Source organism: Entelurus aequoreus, linkage group LG13, assembly GCF_033978785.1.
Source record: "Entelurus aequoreus isolate RoL-2023_Sb linkage group LG13, RoL_Eaeq_v1.1, whole genome shotgun sequence".
In the NCBI taxonomy this organism is placed as follows: Eukaryota; Metazoa; Chordata; class Actinopteri; order Syngnathiformes; family Syngnathidae; genus Entelurus; species Entelurus aequoreus.
The window spans coordinates 28,950,624-28,967,900 of record NC_084743.1 but is presented as its reverse complement, the minus strand read 5'-3'; the positions used below and the strand labels follow the sequence as shown (position 1 = coordinate 28,967,900).

Here is a 17,277-nt window from a genome sequence, read left to right as displayed (position 1 = left end):
TACACTCCACTTATCCAAAGTACTTAAAGTTCAATAACTACTGTAAATATGTCTCTTAAAACAAGCGGCGAGCGTTACATCATCAGTACAATATTCCTAGTCAGCAAATGTTAATATTAAATAACAAGTCTTGCAGAAAATGCATATAATAATAAATCCCCCCCAAAATTGTAAACAAAATTAACTTAAATGTAACCTGATCAAAAAAAATTGACGTGTGCTTCTAGCTGAAAAAGAAAAAGCTGCAGACATTACACAAACGGCGTTAAAAATTACAAGACTGAGGACGCAAAGGCCAAAGCTCGGCACTGCTGCTTAGCTGCGAAGGAAAATGGAGATTAAATGTTCCATCTATTGCACACACGTGTAAGAAACAACAAAAACCTTCAATCTGATCAAGCGTCTAGTTGGCCATTTCTAGATCACGTCAGTGACGTCGACTTGTCAGCAATGTGGAAGCCAACGCATTTGAGATTGGTTTAGTCTTTAATCCTTTTTTTTTTATTTTTGCAGATTAAATAAAGCTTGGCATGGATCACACTGGCATGTAGGAAGAGGATATTGATCACGTGTGCAGCGCCACATGCTGATATGCTCCACGTTCCCACACATTTTTTTTTGGCATTTATTGTTAACAATTCTAATTCTGCATTTGCACACTGAGACGTGACAAGTCATTGGCCCTGTTCGATGGCACATTATGGATAAAAAACAAGTGGTTTTATAATAATCTCACAAAACAATTCCAAAGCCAACTGTGCTTTCTTTTCATCGCCCCCCTCCCCACACGCAGACAAAATAACATATTACAATCAAATTCAACCTCATTTGGTTATATCAAGGTGTAAAAGCAAGTGCAGTATTGAAAGTTCTTGATGCGAACAGGCGACGGCCCACAGCTCCCCAAACTACAATTCCCATTTTAAGCGGTGCCAGACGTAGCTGCTTAAAAAGTGGACGAGTCAAGGCCAGTTTGGACCGCATTAAACCATATTAGCATCAAAGCCGAACCCCCTGTATCACAAATCTCAAGTAGTCCCCCAATTAGTTTTTATCTTCTGGTTTTACTAAACACCAGTGAAACGCTTTACCATATTTATGTGGCATGCAACCCAATTTAGGACTTTCTTTGCCCTCGTAAAGAAAAAGAAGCCGAATAAATGCACCGTGTGGGGTGGCGATCCTTGCTTCAGGCCTTACTTCGCCACAGTCTGAGCCCTCCAGGACAGCGCAGCAGGGACTATGCAGATGCAGGCACCGACACCTCCAGCAGGCGGTTGTTTTTACGCTTGCAGGACGCGCCGTTGCCGTTCTTGGGAGCTCCCTGGATGAACTTTACGCACACTTTGTCCTGCTTGAACTGCACCAGGAACCTGCCGGGCACAAACAGGATGTGCACCGTTAGCCTACCAATCTGCTCTTTGGTGCCTGTGTGCTCAAATTACTCGTCCGCGATGTCCACGTTCAGCTGCTCCCCGTCTGAGGCGGCGGAGCCGATGTGATGGAGTTTGGTGATGGTCTCGATCAAGTGCTCGCTGCTGAGCAGGAAGTCTCCTTTGACGGCCGAGGCGGAGCCCTTTGGTGAATACAAATACCAATTACCAAAAATATTTCAGTACAGTTATCACAATCCGTTCCGGAATACAGAAGAACCTCGATTTACAAACTTATTTTTGAACCAGGTTTGTGAATCGAAAAGTTTGTAGAGTAAAGCAAATTTCTCCATAAGAACCAAAGTAAATATGAATAATGGGACCAACATCGACTAAAGTCCATATTTTAGTTAAGGTTGGTGCTATACAATACTGTATTTCTAACATAACAAGGAAGTCTTTATCAATAAGCTAAAACAACAACAAGCTGCTGTCCGCTGCTCTGCCTACACACGCACACACAAGGAAGTCATTACGGTGCCCTCACAAAGGATCAGAAATCACAAAAATCCTTAAAGGGGAACTGCACTTTTTTGGAATTTTGCCTATCATTCACAATCCTTATGATAGGCAGGAACACGTATGTTTTTCTTTATTAATGTGTTCTAAATATTAAATAAATGCGATCAAAAGTCTGCTTAAAATGGAGCCAATGGGAGTCACTCTATTCTGCCTATAAAAGCCCTTAAAAACACCCAAACACCTCCATTAGGGTTTTATATACATGCTGTAAGTATATATGAATTGTAGTAACGGGCACACTTATAACAACATTTAATATTTACGTATTTGATCAAGCAAGCATATGCAGCGCATTCATTTAAAAAACGCATCACGTTTATTTTTTACCCCCACTACATCACTGATTTTTACTAACAAACATAATACAACATCACTTACTGTACTATGTCTGCTGTCATGCTGTCTTTTTGTGTCGTTCTCACCATTTCCGTGTCTAAAATGTGCTGTCAAAGTCTACCAACTTGTCGGTATACGTCCTCTACCTTCTACTATACAGGTGAGAAGCATGATTTATGATCAAGAATAAAGTTTCACGAGCAAAGGAAGCAAGGAAACAGCTTACTGCTCGATGATGTCATCACTTGCAAACAAGCTCGTGATCACAGCGCCGCTATAAATAGTTTGTCTGAGTTAGCGATTATAATAATATCACTAATACTTGGTTAATATTTAAGTCATGTAATGTAAATGGAATATTGTTGGCACTATTTCAGGGGTGGGCAATTAATTTTTACCGGGGGCCGCATGAGCAACCCGAGCACTGCTGGAGGGCCACATCGACAATATTTCAATTAAATTTTGCTCAATATTATTTTTGATATATACCGTAAGATAAATAATAATAATAATAATAATAATTAATAATAATAGTAATACTTCAACATAGTGTGTGTAACAGCATTCCATGACTAATATAAATAAATTAACATTAATAATAAATGACAGTAAAATAAGCACACGTATGACTGAGGAGTCATAGTGTAACTTTGTGTGGTGTTTGAGTTGTCCGACTTTTTGTGTGGCCATAAACGCACCAGTGGTTTAGTGCTTTGCGTGTTGGTGACAGATGACAAGTTGGTTTTGGCCTGGTTTGTACGGCAGAAAATGACTAGTTTTTCGAGATAGAATTGTTTTACTCATGTTTTTGGTGTGGTTATGTCCGAATATAAACAGTTTTGCTCAATAAAGTGATCGATATAATTCCTGTCCTCGAAGCATCTCGATAGACGTTACAATAATTGAACGGTGTTGACGAACACCGTTAGGGCCGCTTGTTGTCACTGTCACTCAAAGTTGCATTGCAAAATTACACAGAATAAATGTGTTTATTTTGTTTAGAATTCAGATGGGATTTGATTTGGTGCGCGGCATATATTTGCTGCGCGCAGCGGACGCTTGAGCAGTGTGCGATTGCGCAGGCACGCACCTTAAGAGGAAACGTTGCTTTGCAGTCCATGTCTTGTTGGAAACACGCCATTCGTCATCAACTTTTCTCTTTTTAGCGTCTCGTCTCGGGTGTAAACCGTGCATCACTTGTCGCTGCATGTGCACCTTCACTCGCAGGTTACATACGGACACACGCCCATAAATAATAATTTTCAAAATAAAAGCAGCACAGTTGTATTGCGCGCACGACATAGATGTTTTTTCAACTTTATTTTGTAATTTGTAATTGCAGCTGTTCACATTCACTCACAATCACGCACACGCATACGTCCACACGGAATTAATACAAATAACGATTTTCAAAACAAAAGCAGCACCGTTGTATTGCACACTCGACATAGATACTTTTTAAAATTTATTTTGTAATTTATAATTGGCCTCACGCGGGCCGGACAGGGACGTACAAAGGGCCGGATGCGGCCCGTGGGCCGCAGAATGCCCAGGTCTGCACTATTTGGATGTTTTTTGGGGTTTTATGGGCAGAACAGAGGACCTCTCATTGGCTCCACTTTTATTTACGTTTATTAACGAGTTAGAATGCATTAAAAAAAAATCCATCCGTCGTCATGATTGTGAACGGTAGGCAAAATTCCCAAAAAATTACAGTTCCTCTATAACTTTAACCATAATGCTACAATACTAAACATTGAAAGGGGTCATATTATGATTTTTCTTCTAAATTTAAAACACTTTCTTGTGTTCTACATACCATTGATTGTGCATAATTTCACAAGGCATACTGGATGATGATATATGAGTATTTTAAGGTTATTCTTATAGTTTATAAATGTTTTTATGGTATTGGACCTTCTTATCTGTCAGATTTGCTTTTACCGTACAAACCCTCACGGACACTGAGATACTGCGGCACTCGACTCCTAATTATTCAAAAAGTCAGGACACAAAAGTCAGAGGATGGCAACTTTCAACTATTATGGAACAGCTTGCCGCAGGACCTCACGGCTGCAGGACCTCACGGCTGCAGAGAACATTCACGTTTTTAAGAGTAGGCTTAAGACACACCTTTTTGATTTGGCTTATACATGATATTTTCATCGGGGGTTGTCGGCCATGGTTGTGGGGCCGCTTTGTGAACGTGGCTCCTGTGATGGTGTTTACTCACTTGGCTCTTCTGTTCGTGTAAGTGCGTATGCGTGTGTGAGGTGTGTGTGATGATGGGGGATGTGGGTCTTCGGCGTATTGTTTTTAAATCTGTTAAGTACTTTGTTTTGCATTTCTTTTATGTATGAAACGTGCTGTATGAATTAAGTTTGAATGATTGATTTATACACAAACTGTCTTCAAAGTGCACTTTTTTTTACTAAATTAGGAACTTTTGTCGAGGCTTGAACCAATTATTCATGTTTACAATGTTTCTTATCGGGAACTCTGCTTCACTATACACACTTTTAGATTTACAAACCATGTTCAAGAACCAAATACGTTTGTAAATCTAGGTACTACTGTATTACAATACTTTTAAGTCATTATTTTAAGTAAAACTACTCTTGGTGGTTGTTTTTAGTAAGTCCTAATCAGCTCTCACCCACCAAATTTAACCACAGTACTTTTAGTCAAGGTCACCCTCACCTCTTTAAGTCTGAGTGCAAAAAAGCCATCGTTCTGCGTGCTGACTGAAACGCTGGTGAGGTCGGGCAGAGCCACACTAGCCTTCACTTGGCCTGTCTTCTGGTCAGCCAGGACCACGTTCTTCTTTGTCAGCAGGAGGATGCGAGTAGCACCCTGTAGGCAAGACAACGTCTTATGAACATGCTTATATGCATATATGCCAGCTTTATGACTTTGAACAAAAATAAGATTGCTAAAGGATGGAAAATATATGACATTACATCATATATTTTCCTCTATACTAAAAACTTGAATATTTGAGAATCTCTTACTTTTCCATTGGCCCTGTTGATCTTGTTGACCACATCAGCGAGAAGAACCTTTTCATCGACGGAACTATTGAGTTTCTGATACTTGGGGTTTTTGCTGATCTCCAAGTAGTCTCCTTTGAATGGCTGGCTCACGCTGAGACAAAACACAGTCAAAGAGCAGAGGAGGCTCACTAAATAAAGAATACTCCAGATCTAACGCAGACATAGTGCAAAAATATGACTTGTATATTCAAGATGAACAAATACAGGTGAATTTGATGTACCTGCTCGGGTAGAGAGCCTTTTTGTCCTTGAAAAGTTCACTTGCCTCCAGTTTCTCTTCATACACCGCCTTTTTGTCCTCTGTGAATCGACTCCTGTATTTCTTGCACTGAGCACAAACACCAGCAATGTTCAGAAAAACGTCTGAAACTTGTAACGTTTTGTACCCCCACTTTTTTTTTTTTTTTTTTTTTTTTTACAAACAAACCTTTCCATAACCCTTGTGCAACCTTAATATTGATTTTACACACTCACTCTTAAGATCCAAAAAAAATCCTCTGATAAAAGTGTCAGAAGTCAGAAATATTTTTTTTCATAAATAATGCTTGGAATCTTTTAACTTCAGATGTTAAAAATTACAAGACTGTTAAAGTTATTATTTTTTATGTTTAATGGCCTTTTTGTCAAAAATAACTGTTTATAGTAAGAAAACGCTGTGTAAGCATTATAGAAAAAAAAAAAGTTGCAGAGGTTGGGTAATCACAGCATTGAATAGGTCAATAATTCATGACAACATTGATTATGATACAGTAGACAAAAATAATTTATACCGTGCCTACTGAACTTAAATGAAAAATAAAGTTGAGTTTATTGAGTTCACTTGGGTATTTTATAAATATCTGCTACGCTGTATTTCACTGCCCAAGATCATTTTCATTGCATGTTATTGGTTAACACATTTACGTTTATCAAAGCTCTGAAAATTACACTCATGGTTTTCTGGCCCCATTTGGTGGTTAAGGGGTGCAAAAACACCAAAATATTTTCTTATTTTTCAAACAGCAATATTGAGATTCATTTAGTTTTCATGGAAAAGACATAGTAATATACCAGGATTACAGTCTGTTAAAAAATAGCAGTCATAATGGGAGTCAATGAGGTCTTAAATGGGAACTGCACTTTTTTTTGGAATTTTGCCTACTGTTCACAATCATTATGAAAGACATGACAGATGGATTTTTTTTTAATGCATTATAAATATTAAATAAACGTAAATAAAAGTCTGCTTACAGCGGAGCCAATGGGAGCTTCACTATTTCGCCGATGAAATCCAATAAATAACCATTGAAAAACCGCCAACGATTTTCCATTGACATTTTGTGACTTGAATATTAACCAAGTACCGTATTTTTCGGACTATAAGTCGCAGTTTTTTTCATAGTTTGGCCGGGGGTGCGACTTATACTCGGGAGCGACTTATGTGTGAAGTTATTAACACATTACCGTAAAATATCAAATAATATTATTTAGCTCATTCACGTAAGAGACTAGGCGTATAAGATTTCATCGGATTCAGCGATTAGGAGTGACAGATTGTTTTGTAAATGTATAGCATGTTCTATATGTTATAGTTATTTTAATGACTGTTACCACAATATGTTATGTTAACATACCAGGCACGTTCTCAGTTGGTTATTTATGCGTCATATAACGTACACTTATTCAGCCTGTTGTTCACTATTCTTTATTTATTTTAAATTGCCTTTCAAATGTATATTCTTGGTGTTGGATTTTATCAAATAAATTTCCCCCAAAAATGCGACTTATACTCCAGTGCGACTTATGTATGTTTTTTCCCTTCTTTATTATGCATTTTCGGCCGGTGCGACTTATACTTCGGAGCGATTTATACTCCAGAAAATACGGTATTAGTGATATTGTTATTATAAGCGCTTACGCAGAAAAACTATTTTTAGTGGCGCCGTGATCACTTCCGTGTGTCCCTATGTTTACATCAGGTTTTCATTTCAACTTATCATCTATAACAGGCCTGAGCAATTATTTTGACTCGGGGGCCACATTTAGAGAAAAAAATGTGTCTGGGGGCCGGTATATCTATTTTCAGGAACACTAATACAAAACCTCACAATAATGTCTGATTGAATGCTAAAAACGTTACGACAGACCGCCTTAAAAAACTTAATGGAATTTGTAAATTTTCTATGAACGATAAAACACTGAATATTGACAAAATATGAATGTCACACCCCCTTTCAATCGATAAATTTTACAATCAAGTGAAACGCAACAAAAATGCAACAAACAGTGAAATATGAACACGAAGGGTACAAAATAAACCCACCTACAATCTGATACATCTGATATTTGCTGAATTTCCCCCAGGGATCAATAAAGTACTTTCTATTCTATTCTATATATCACTAAGCTTTAAACTTTGTTGTGAAAATCTCCTTCCGCATCTGTGGAAACGCTTCCCGCCCACACTGCTTGGTGCCTCATCTGAGCTGCTGTGACGTAGATTACTATAGTAACTAATTAGATGACCATAGTAACTAGTATATCATCCATAAGCACAGATTCCAACCATTTAACTACTTTGTATAGTTGAAGATTTACGATCATTAGAAAACATGACTGCACATCATAATGGCAGCTACACTTTCCATCTTAAAGATCTAAAAAGATTATTTGGGAATGTCCGGCGGGCCAGATTGAAAAGCTCAACGGGCCGCATGTGGCCCCCGGGCCTTAATTTGCCCGGGTCTGATCTATACTTACACCCAAAAATGTGTTTTCATTTACCTTTTCAATAGACTACTCTATTTGTGTTTGACTTTCCCTTCTACTGTTACCGAATATCATTATTTTAGTTTTACTGAGATTCAAAGATAATCTGTTTTTGTCAAACCATCTTTTTAATTTGTTAATTTCTTCTGTTATTATTTGCATTAGCTTCTGTGTGTTCTCTCCTGAACAAAATGCAGTCATGTCATCTGCAAATAATACTAACTTTAAGTCCTATGTAACTTTACAAATGTCGATTGAACCGTTTTGGTCCCAGTATTGATAATAATAATCAGTGTTTACAACAATCACTCATCCTGTCTCGTGTACTCAAAGAGAAGCAACGAACAATGATAGAATATACATTCAATGACAGCTAACTATCCAAATCACTATCATTAGCTTACAACAGCCAAAGCTAACGCGGGTGTACGTGTTACATAGTTGCGTCATTACGTCCCAGAATCCGTAAGAGGGCGGCATACAACGCTTAAAATACTATGGAAACTTAGCGCCCTCTGGGTATCTGTTTAAATGTTGCAAACAGCTCCTTTAATGTGTTCAGTGTTCATACTAACTATAGAAAAATGCAGTGCAATCTCAATAGTCACCATCATGGATACCCTACTAGGCAATCAGGAGGGAATGGAGCAACCCGAAGTGGTGGAAAGTAGCGAACAGAAGGGGCAGCAACAGCAGATACAATTTGCAATTTTCGATAAGCAGCACTTTTAAATTTTGCCCCCTCAGGAACTAAAGCCCACTGAGTAGAGAGTACATACATTATTAAAACATTCTGACGGAAGAATTTGTTTTGAGATACAGCCAAATACTCGGCAGCACTAAAACACTTGAAGCAGCATTTCAGAATCGCTGAAAGCACAAACTTCATAGAGTAATTCATGGAACATGTTAAGCATTTGTTCACTATTTTTGGAGTCATTGTTTTTCTGTTACGGACTGGATAGATGCACGTGGAACACTTCTGATGATGCTGTAAAGAAACGGAATAAAACATGTCAAAACGTGGGAGCACATTTATGTAACCAACCCTCCATAGATGGAAGATTCTGCGAAGTTCCGTGTGGACTCCATCCAGGAAAATGTACGGTCGGACAGGCCAGTTCTTGTCAATGGGCGACATGGAGGGCAACGTGCTCTTCAGACCCAGGAAGTATTTCTGCATCTAGAGGAGAGAACCAAAATGTCACATTTAACCCTCTGAAATAGAGCATTGTATCGCATTTGGAATCTTAACTTAGAGTAGACAAAGATATGAACTAAGAGAGAAAAGTAAAAGTACTAATAAATGTTAAATATATACTGTTCTTTATTTTAAGAAGTCAATCTGTGGAATCAATTGAATAAAAACTAAACATACTTACTAAAAGCAATATTTTGAATAAATATATACAGCAGAATTATAAACACCTGTGTGCACATCAACCTGAGTAGCACCTACTCAGTGGCCTAGTGGTTAGAGTGTCCGCCCTGAGATCGGTAGGTTGTGAGTTCAAACCCCGGCCGAGTCATACCAAAGACTATAAAAATGGGACCCAATACCTCCCTGCTTGGCACTCAGCATCAAGGGTTGGAATTGGGGGTTAAATCACCAAAAATGATTCCCGGGCGCGGCACCGCTGCTGCCCACTGCTCCCCTCACCTCCCAGGGGGTGAGCAAGGGGATGGGTCAAATGCAGAGGACAAATTTCACCACACCTAGTGTGTGTGTGACAATCATTGGTACTTTAACTTTAACTGCTTACTGGAAGTACGATTTTTGGTTTGTACTGTTCAAATTATTTAAAGGAGCCATGTTTGTTATTCAAAATCAACTTTTCTTACCCATTGATAGCTGCGGTTGAGTATTTGGGATCTGCATAACTTCTGAAAATGTAATATCAACCATGGAGACATTGTGGAGATATCTATAAAACAATTTTGCCTTCCTTCATACTTCCTCTGAACGAGCAGTTTGGAATTTGCTCTGGCCTGTGACGCTTTCTGCATGTATGGTAGAAATTTACTCGAAGTGCTTTGCGCAAGTCCGCCATTGTAGTCCGCGCTGTAGTCAATAAACTCGTTCTTTTTCGCTATCCTCTTGTTGTGGGACAAACTGGCTCGTACATGCATCCTCTGGTGTTGCCATTTCTAATATAAAGTAGCGAATAGTTCTAACAATCTGTCAGTAGACTCACTTTGGAGGCGCTTAAAAACTAAAACAAAAAAATTGTCTGTAAAACAATCTTTGCAAAATGTTGACCAAAAAAACACTATTAAATTTTATGTAGAGCACAAGGAAGTGTTTTAAATGAAGAAAAAATATATAATATGACCCCTTTAAATGAATGGATAAAAATTATGTAAAGGGTAGAAAAAAAAACACGCTTTAGGCTACAATTTTTCAGTAGTAAAAATGGGATTTGTTTTTTAACAAATGTACATACGAGTTTATTAAGGGACGGCGTGGCGAAGTTGGTAGAGTGGCCGTGCCAGCAATCGGAGTGTTGCTGGTTACTGGGGTTCAATCCCCACCTTCTACCATCCTAGTCACATCCGTTGTGTCCTTGGGCAAGACACTTCACCCTTGCCCCTGATGGCTGCTGGTTAGCGCCTTGCATGGCAGCTCCCGCCATCAGTGTGTGAATGTGTGTGTGAATGGGTGAATGTGGAAATACTGTCAAAGCGCTTTGAGTACCTTGAAGGTAGAAAAGCGCTATACAAGTATAACCCATTTATCATTTATTATCATATTAATGAATGTATTTGACCCTAACTAAACGGTCTTAACGCATATGTTAGTACTTTGCCTTTACATGTTTCTACATTGTAGATTTTAATTATACATTTGAGGCATACTTACAATTCTCTGGATGGTGAAGTTATAGATCTTTTTTCCTGCATTTGCCCTGAAGAATTTTCTGTACTCTCTGCGCACCTGTTGAAAGGAAATGAAAACAAAAAGACAAGACTGTCATCTACTTCCACTCTTTAGTTTGACGTAAAGCAGTGAACGGATGAGAAAAAATGAAAACAAAACATTTGTTTAGTGACAAAACAGCAGCGAGGGTTAAAGCCAAGCCGCTGCAATTACTCCAAATTGACAGTTAAAAGTGGTTTATGACAAACGACCTTCATGCTGACCTTAATATGGAATGGAACATGTGATGTTAAAAGGTGCAAAGTGGATTGTGAGGGGGAACAATTAGAATGATGGAAGATTAACACTGCAACAATGGCCACACCTATTCCACAATATCACACACACGGAAAACACACCTAGATGAAGAGAAAGTACAGGTTAAACACAAAACAAAAGTGTTGCTCTTCAGAGTGAGTTGAAACATAGAAAAATGTTAATGAAAAACAGCAAGCAGAAAAAGACAGCCTCTGCCATGTGAACAAAACATTTGAATTTTTAAAAACTGTAGAAATGAGCAGATGTGCTGAAGGATGCCTTGTCCTTATAGCACCTACAACTAGACAAACTGCAAAGCAATGCAAAACTTCTTGCTCACATTACGCATGAAACCATTTGGTTATGGTAGGAATGCTTAGCCAATCGGTCGAATTCAGTGAGCAGTGAAGGCTGCACAAGAAATCAATACAGTGTGCTGATTGCTCTTGGCAGAGGCTGGCTTCCTGAATTAGGACACAGACAGCTGAAGGAGAATGGGGGTGGTTAGTAGTTGGTAGACGTGGTGATGGCTGCGCCGTAGGGCTGGTAGGTACCTTGAGTCCCTTCCAGTAGGCCCAAATCACAGCGACAGCATTCTTACGCCTGGCCTCTTCCTTCAGTCTCCTCAGCTCCCTGCGAGCCTGTTCAGGGAACGGACGAGGACAAATAAGGGGGGAAAATAAAGCAAGAAAAGATCAGCAGAGGAAAAAGAAGACAATTTTGCCTGAGGTGAGCAGACATCAAACATCAATAGGCAAAACACATTCACACTGCACACAACGCACGCGTAAGCCCTGTGTGGCCGACTTAGCTGCATCACATTTTATTGTGACACCGCAACTTGAATGGTACTTTTCAGGAACGTCTGTCAAGAAAATTTATTTTAGAGGTGTGTATCAGAGCTGGGAGAGAAAGCTAGGCAGAGAACGTCAGCTCTTCTGTTCCTGTAGAGAAAAACGGCACACCAATGCAATGCAAACCATGCACGGTTGACATGCAGTGTCAGCAGGCATCATGCAGTGCTAAGTGGACCAACAGAGACTCGTGTGACCTATATATGTGACATGTCAGTCTATAATGGACATGTTAGTTGACTAATCTAACCAACATTTGTGTGACATGGGTTAAGTAGATGGATATAAAGATGTGTTTTTGGGGATGTTGATGGAGGCGGACAGTCACAGAATCACCACAAGTCAAGCCAAGAGGCTTCCCAAATACCTTGGTGCCCTGCCAGCCGGCCCAAATGACCGACACAGCATGTTTATTCCTCGCCGCTTCCTTCAGCTGACGCAACTCCCTCCGTGCCTGACAGAAAGTGGTGGTAGTTGTGAAGTACGCTTATTTCAGTTAAAGGTAGTTCAATGTCTCATTTAACTCCATATTGTGTGACTATCAGAACTACTGTACATAAAATACACTGAGACAAGGTCTCATATATAAAAACACAAATATATCAATAAATATCTTAAACAGCATTTATGTATTCAGTGTTGATCTTATCAGGAAGGATGGAGACTTTAAATTATGATATTCGTCATCAGTTCAGATGTCCTTTATGCTTTTTATAATGTGCATGCTTATAAGATATACCGGTCACAGCAGCTGTGATTGTATAACAAACAGGAGCACCTATAGAAATAGGATATATTATTATTATAGTGGAACCCATTTAGGTCGACAACCCACCAATTGGCTGACTCATTTCGACATAGGTGATTACGACATCATCTGTTGTCGACATAACCAAAAAATGTTATTGCATGCACATTTATATGCGGATTTTGACAGAGATATAACAATGGGTCAGAATAATTTTTCCATCTACGGCAGTTGGTTGACATGGTTTTCCTCCATTTGTGCAGAAATATAAGTGTGAATTTTGTTGGTAGTGGAAAGGGGGTTGAAAGAATGGATGGGATGTCTAGCATGAAAAAAAAAATGACCTGGCTGGCAAGATAGCAGCTAACTAATCCTCGCCTCCATGGCTGCAAATAAAGTATTTATTACAAGTATTATTATCAGTGGAGGATGAGGAATACAGTAGCTGAACATGCTACACTACACACTGCAGGAGGATGCAATAAGCCATGTTAATGCTAAAGCTAAAGCTCTTGAATGTGAAGAACAATTTTACGTTCGGGTACTAATAAAGTAACCTAACCGAACCTAAGTAAACAAATGTAGGTGGATCGATAAAAAATATTGACAGTAACTGTACCAAGTATAGTGTCAGTATATAGTCGATACTACAATGATTAAATTAATAATTTTTACTATCACAAAATAAATTTTTTGTTGTTTATAAACTCAGGAAATACGTCTGTGGACACAGGAGGACTTTAAGGGCAAAAAACAAATGATTTAAATCAGAGCCGAAAGTAGATTTTGCTTAATTTTAGTTAATTTTGACCATCAAATTTTGCTCAAAATATTGTATGTAATAAAAAAGGAATAAGTACATTTGAAATATTTACTTGATATTGCTACACTGTCATCCTGTATTTTGGTTTATTATAGTTGTGATCTAAAATTGAATTATTCGATTATCTTGATCATTTCAAGTATCAGTATTGGTATGGCCAATTCTTACCCCTGTAACTACTTGCTTTTGGATCAATACCCACATTTGTAGTATTGCCCAATACTATTGAAAAGTGCTAAGTACACTTTAACAAAAGGTATAGATCAGTGGTTCTCAAACTTTTTTCACCAAGTACTCCCTCAGAAAACACTTTGCTATCCAAGTACTATCGTAATAACGAACATTAAATACAGCAGCGTAGTAGACCCAAGTATTCATTTAAAACAAGGCAACAGTTTATTTAACAATTAGATTTAATATTTTGGGCTACTGTGATATTACACAAAGTTTGAACAGTCACACTGTTTGAATATTTAATAAAGTGATTATTTGGCGTACCACTAGATGGAGCCTGCGTACCACTAGTGGTACATGTACAACAGTTTAATAACTGGTGTAGTTGGAACCATGTACATCAGAAAATAATTAGCTTTTAACAGTAAAATAATAATAGTTTTGAAAAACTAGTACAACCGAAAAAGACAATACTGTATGTAACCGCATATGTCAGCAGCTAAATTAGGAGCCTTTGTAACCCGCTTTGAAATGCTTCTTGATCATCTATAAACCAAATTATATATCATGCAATAAATGTACTATATTTTTCTCGCAGGAGGCTGCAATATACATCGTAACATAGATTTTATATATACACATCGCAATATAGATTTTTTTCCATCTCCAATCCCTACCGCTTTGATTAAAAATAAAACCTTTTTAACCCTCTGCATTTCCCTAAGGAACTTTGCCTTTCTATTCCCGTATTTTTACCCGTAAAGTAAAGCCTTCAAAATAAAAACACGCTAGTATAAAAACACTGTCGAGTCTTGCTGCTGGTAGTCAAATATTCCTTATTTTCCAGAAAGATTCCCTTATTTTTATATACAAATGTTGATAGACACGGTCTGAAATGTTATGTCAACAAAAGCAATCAACCATGTGTGTCGACGTCAGCTTAAGCGGGCACTTTTTAGTTATAACAGGAACACGGTGCTCCAGGTCTTGATGAGTTTGACTTATACAGGTTGTCGGGTTCCACTGTATCATAAAGCTCCAAATAAAGAAAGGGTGGTTTATTGGGAGGTGAAAGACACTATTTTGGTTTCAAACATTTGTAGTAGTATAGTTTTTATACAATACAACACAGAAAACAATTGTACAACACGACTATGGTCGGTAGGTAACAGGAAAACCTGATTGACGCCTATTAGGCAGTTTTTTTTGTGGAATATGACGGCATGGGATATGGTTGAGAGGGATGACAAGACAGCCGGGACAGCAACAAACTACATGTGGGTGAAATACCTTGGTTCCCTGCCAGTATGCCCAAATTACTGTCACAGCATGTTTATTCAGCACTTCTTGTTTTAGACGTCTGAGCTCCATCCGAGCCTGAAGGGACGTGGTGGGTGTTGGGTAAGGAAGAAAGTTGTGAGGAAGAAGAGATTCAAGGAAAAAGAAATAACGAGAATTTGACGCAGCAGTCATATGATGAGCAGGAGGGGCAGCTTCAAAGGCAGAGCAGCAAAAACAGTTTCGAAGGCAGTTTTTTTGTTTAGGTTTTTGTTTACTGCTGAGGAGCATTAACAGAAGCATTGCACAGAACAAGGAGAATGAGGGGCTTTTGCACAAATAATCTGGTGATGTGACATGTGACTTTTGTAGTTGAATAAATCAGTACCTGAGTACCATGCCAGTAAGCCGCAATGGTGGTTACGGCCTCCTTGCACCTCTTCTGATGTTTCAGCTCTCTCAGTAGTTTGCGAGCCTAAGAGAAATAAGTAGAAGGATAATTGAATATACTGACATCATTTATGCAATAATTATTATTATTATGGAATACTGTCTAGGTCTGCACTATTAATCGACATTGAGGTTTTAATTAGTGCGGTACCGGGATATACTGCAATATTTGTTTTTCTCCGCCGTCAGCGGCGTTTGAGTGACAGACATGTTCGGCAATGAGAATTGTTGAGCATCAAGTTCTTTGCTTTCTGCCCGATCAAAAGTGTGTCTCTCTCTTCAAACAGGGATAAAGACATTTTAGTCTGTGCATCGCTCTCAGCACCTGAGCGCGTTTATCTAACAGTAGATTTAACTGAACTCAATCACACACACACACACACGCACACACACACGCACACCAACGAAAGAAGCATGGACAGAGAGCCTCGCATTTTGCGACTTGCTCATAAGAAGTAACCGCAAAGTAACAAACTAGGAGGAACAAATATGATTACAAAGCCAAAATATAATTACAAAGCCAAATGTCCCTTTGTGGGAATATTTCAGCTTCAAACAGAGTGGGCAACGGAAGAACGAGCGGGAATGCCGTGATGGCAAAAAAAAAAAGAAAAGACAACCCAACTTTAAGATGTTCAATATTAAAGTACAGAAAGGAGAGTTTATTTTGTTTGTTTGTTCATTTATTTACCATAATCAGAATCACCTTTATTGGCCAAGTATATAAAACAAGGAATTTTACTTGGTACTGTGCTCTTAGTTATTTACCTTCTGATTACAGTACAATGGTAAACGATTCTGCAGTAATGAGAAATAAGTGTATATCCATTTAAATTGTTACTTGCATTAGTGTTATATTATATTACATTATGATCACTGTATAGTTTTTATCGGTTATTACTTCAGTTTAAGAGCATGATATAGACAAAAGCTCTGAGTCTCATTAAAGCTAAATATTTTTTGAAGTAGAATATTGCGTAGTGTAATGCGTGGCGCCTGGAGACAAGAATATGTAGATTGACAGTCAGTCTGAAAGTAACATGTCTTCCTTCACTTGTTATTTTTGCAGTGTTCAGCATGTAAATGTATAAGATATACAAATCTCAATCACAATTATGGAGAGAAAAATCACAATTAGGTTTTTTGTTAAATTAATGCAGCACTACTTCTGTCTACGGTTTATTCTGGATAAAAATGACAAAACAGCAAACCACACCTGCCATCCTCTGGTGTAAGACTGCACTACAGTGGTGGCGCGCTTGATCTTCTGGTATTTCTTTTCTTGCTGTGAGGTAAAAAACAAAACAAAAACGTGTAAATAATTCAAATGGGCAACACTTGACTCAGGGTACTATGGTGCAAATGCCTACGCTGCTGGAGTGAGATGACTAAATCATCCTTACCGCATAGCGACGGTACCATGCTGCCACCACAATCTGACTCTTTTTCAGCAATAGGAAGTGAGTGCGGCATTTCCAGCCACGGTAGATTTTCTGAATGAGCGTGGCCAGATCTTGCAGGCACTGCCTTCTCCTTTCCTCTAAGAAGAAGAGCTGCAAGGAAGAGGAGGCGAGAATGGATTATATTACAATAAAAAGGAGCAGCACATCCTCAAATACATAAAAGAAAGGGTGTTGACATTTATATCCTCTTTTGGAAAGGGCAATGTCGTTTACTATCTTC

The 17,277-nt window shown here is 38.5% G+C and overlaps 1 protein-coding gene across 7 annotated transcripts in view; it reads right to left on the bottom strand.

The window, feature by feature from the left end:
* Nucleotides 1–478: 478 nt before the first annotated feature.
* Nucleotides 479–17,277, bottom strand: part of myo1b (myosin IB) — a 121,766-nt gene continuing 104,967 nt past the window's right edge. For 2 of the 7 annotated variants that reach the window (XM_062067632.1, XM_062067631.1), the window contains 13 exons: nucleotides 16,998–17,147; nucleotides 16,811–16,879; nucleotides 15,533–15,619; nucleotides 15,157–15,243; nucleotides 12,489–12,575; nucleotides 11,822–11,908; nucleotides 10,953–11,027; nucleotides 9,141–9,275; nucleotides 5,566–5,672; nucleotides 5,303–5,435; nucleotides 4,992–5,144; nucleotides 1,446–1,576; nucleotides 479–1,373 (listed from right to left, as the gene is read on the bottom strand). In XM_062067632.1, coding sequence (XP_061923616.1) covers nucleotides 1,241–1,373; nucleotides 1,446–1,576; nucleotides 4,992–5,144; nucleotides 5,303–5,435; nucleotides 5,566–5,672; nucleotides 9,141–9,275; nucleotides 10,953–11,027; nucleotides 11,822–11,908; nucleotides 12,489–12,575; nucleotides 15,157–15,243; nucleotides 15,533–15,619; nucleotides 16,811–16,879; nucleotides 16,998–17,147 — 1,434 coding nt within the window. In that variant the 3' untranslated portion in view covers nucleotides 479–1,240. The remainder of the gene's footprint in view (nucleotides 1,374–1,445; nucleotides 1,577–4,991; nucleotides 5,145–5,302; nucleotides 5,436–5,565; nucleotides 5,673–9,140; nucleotides 9,276–10,952; nucleotides 11,028–11,821; nucleotides 11,909–12,488; nucleotides 12,576–15,156; nucleotides 15,244–15,532; nucleotides 15,620–16,810; nucleotides 16,880–16,997; nucleotides 17,148–17,277) is intronic. The other 5 variants (XM_062067634.1, XM_062067633.1, XM_062067636.1 and 2 more) reach the window with 5 other exon arrangements.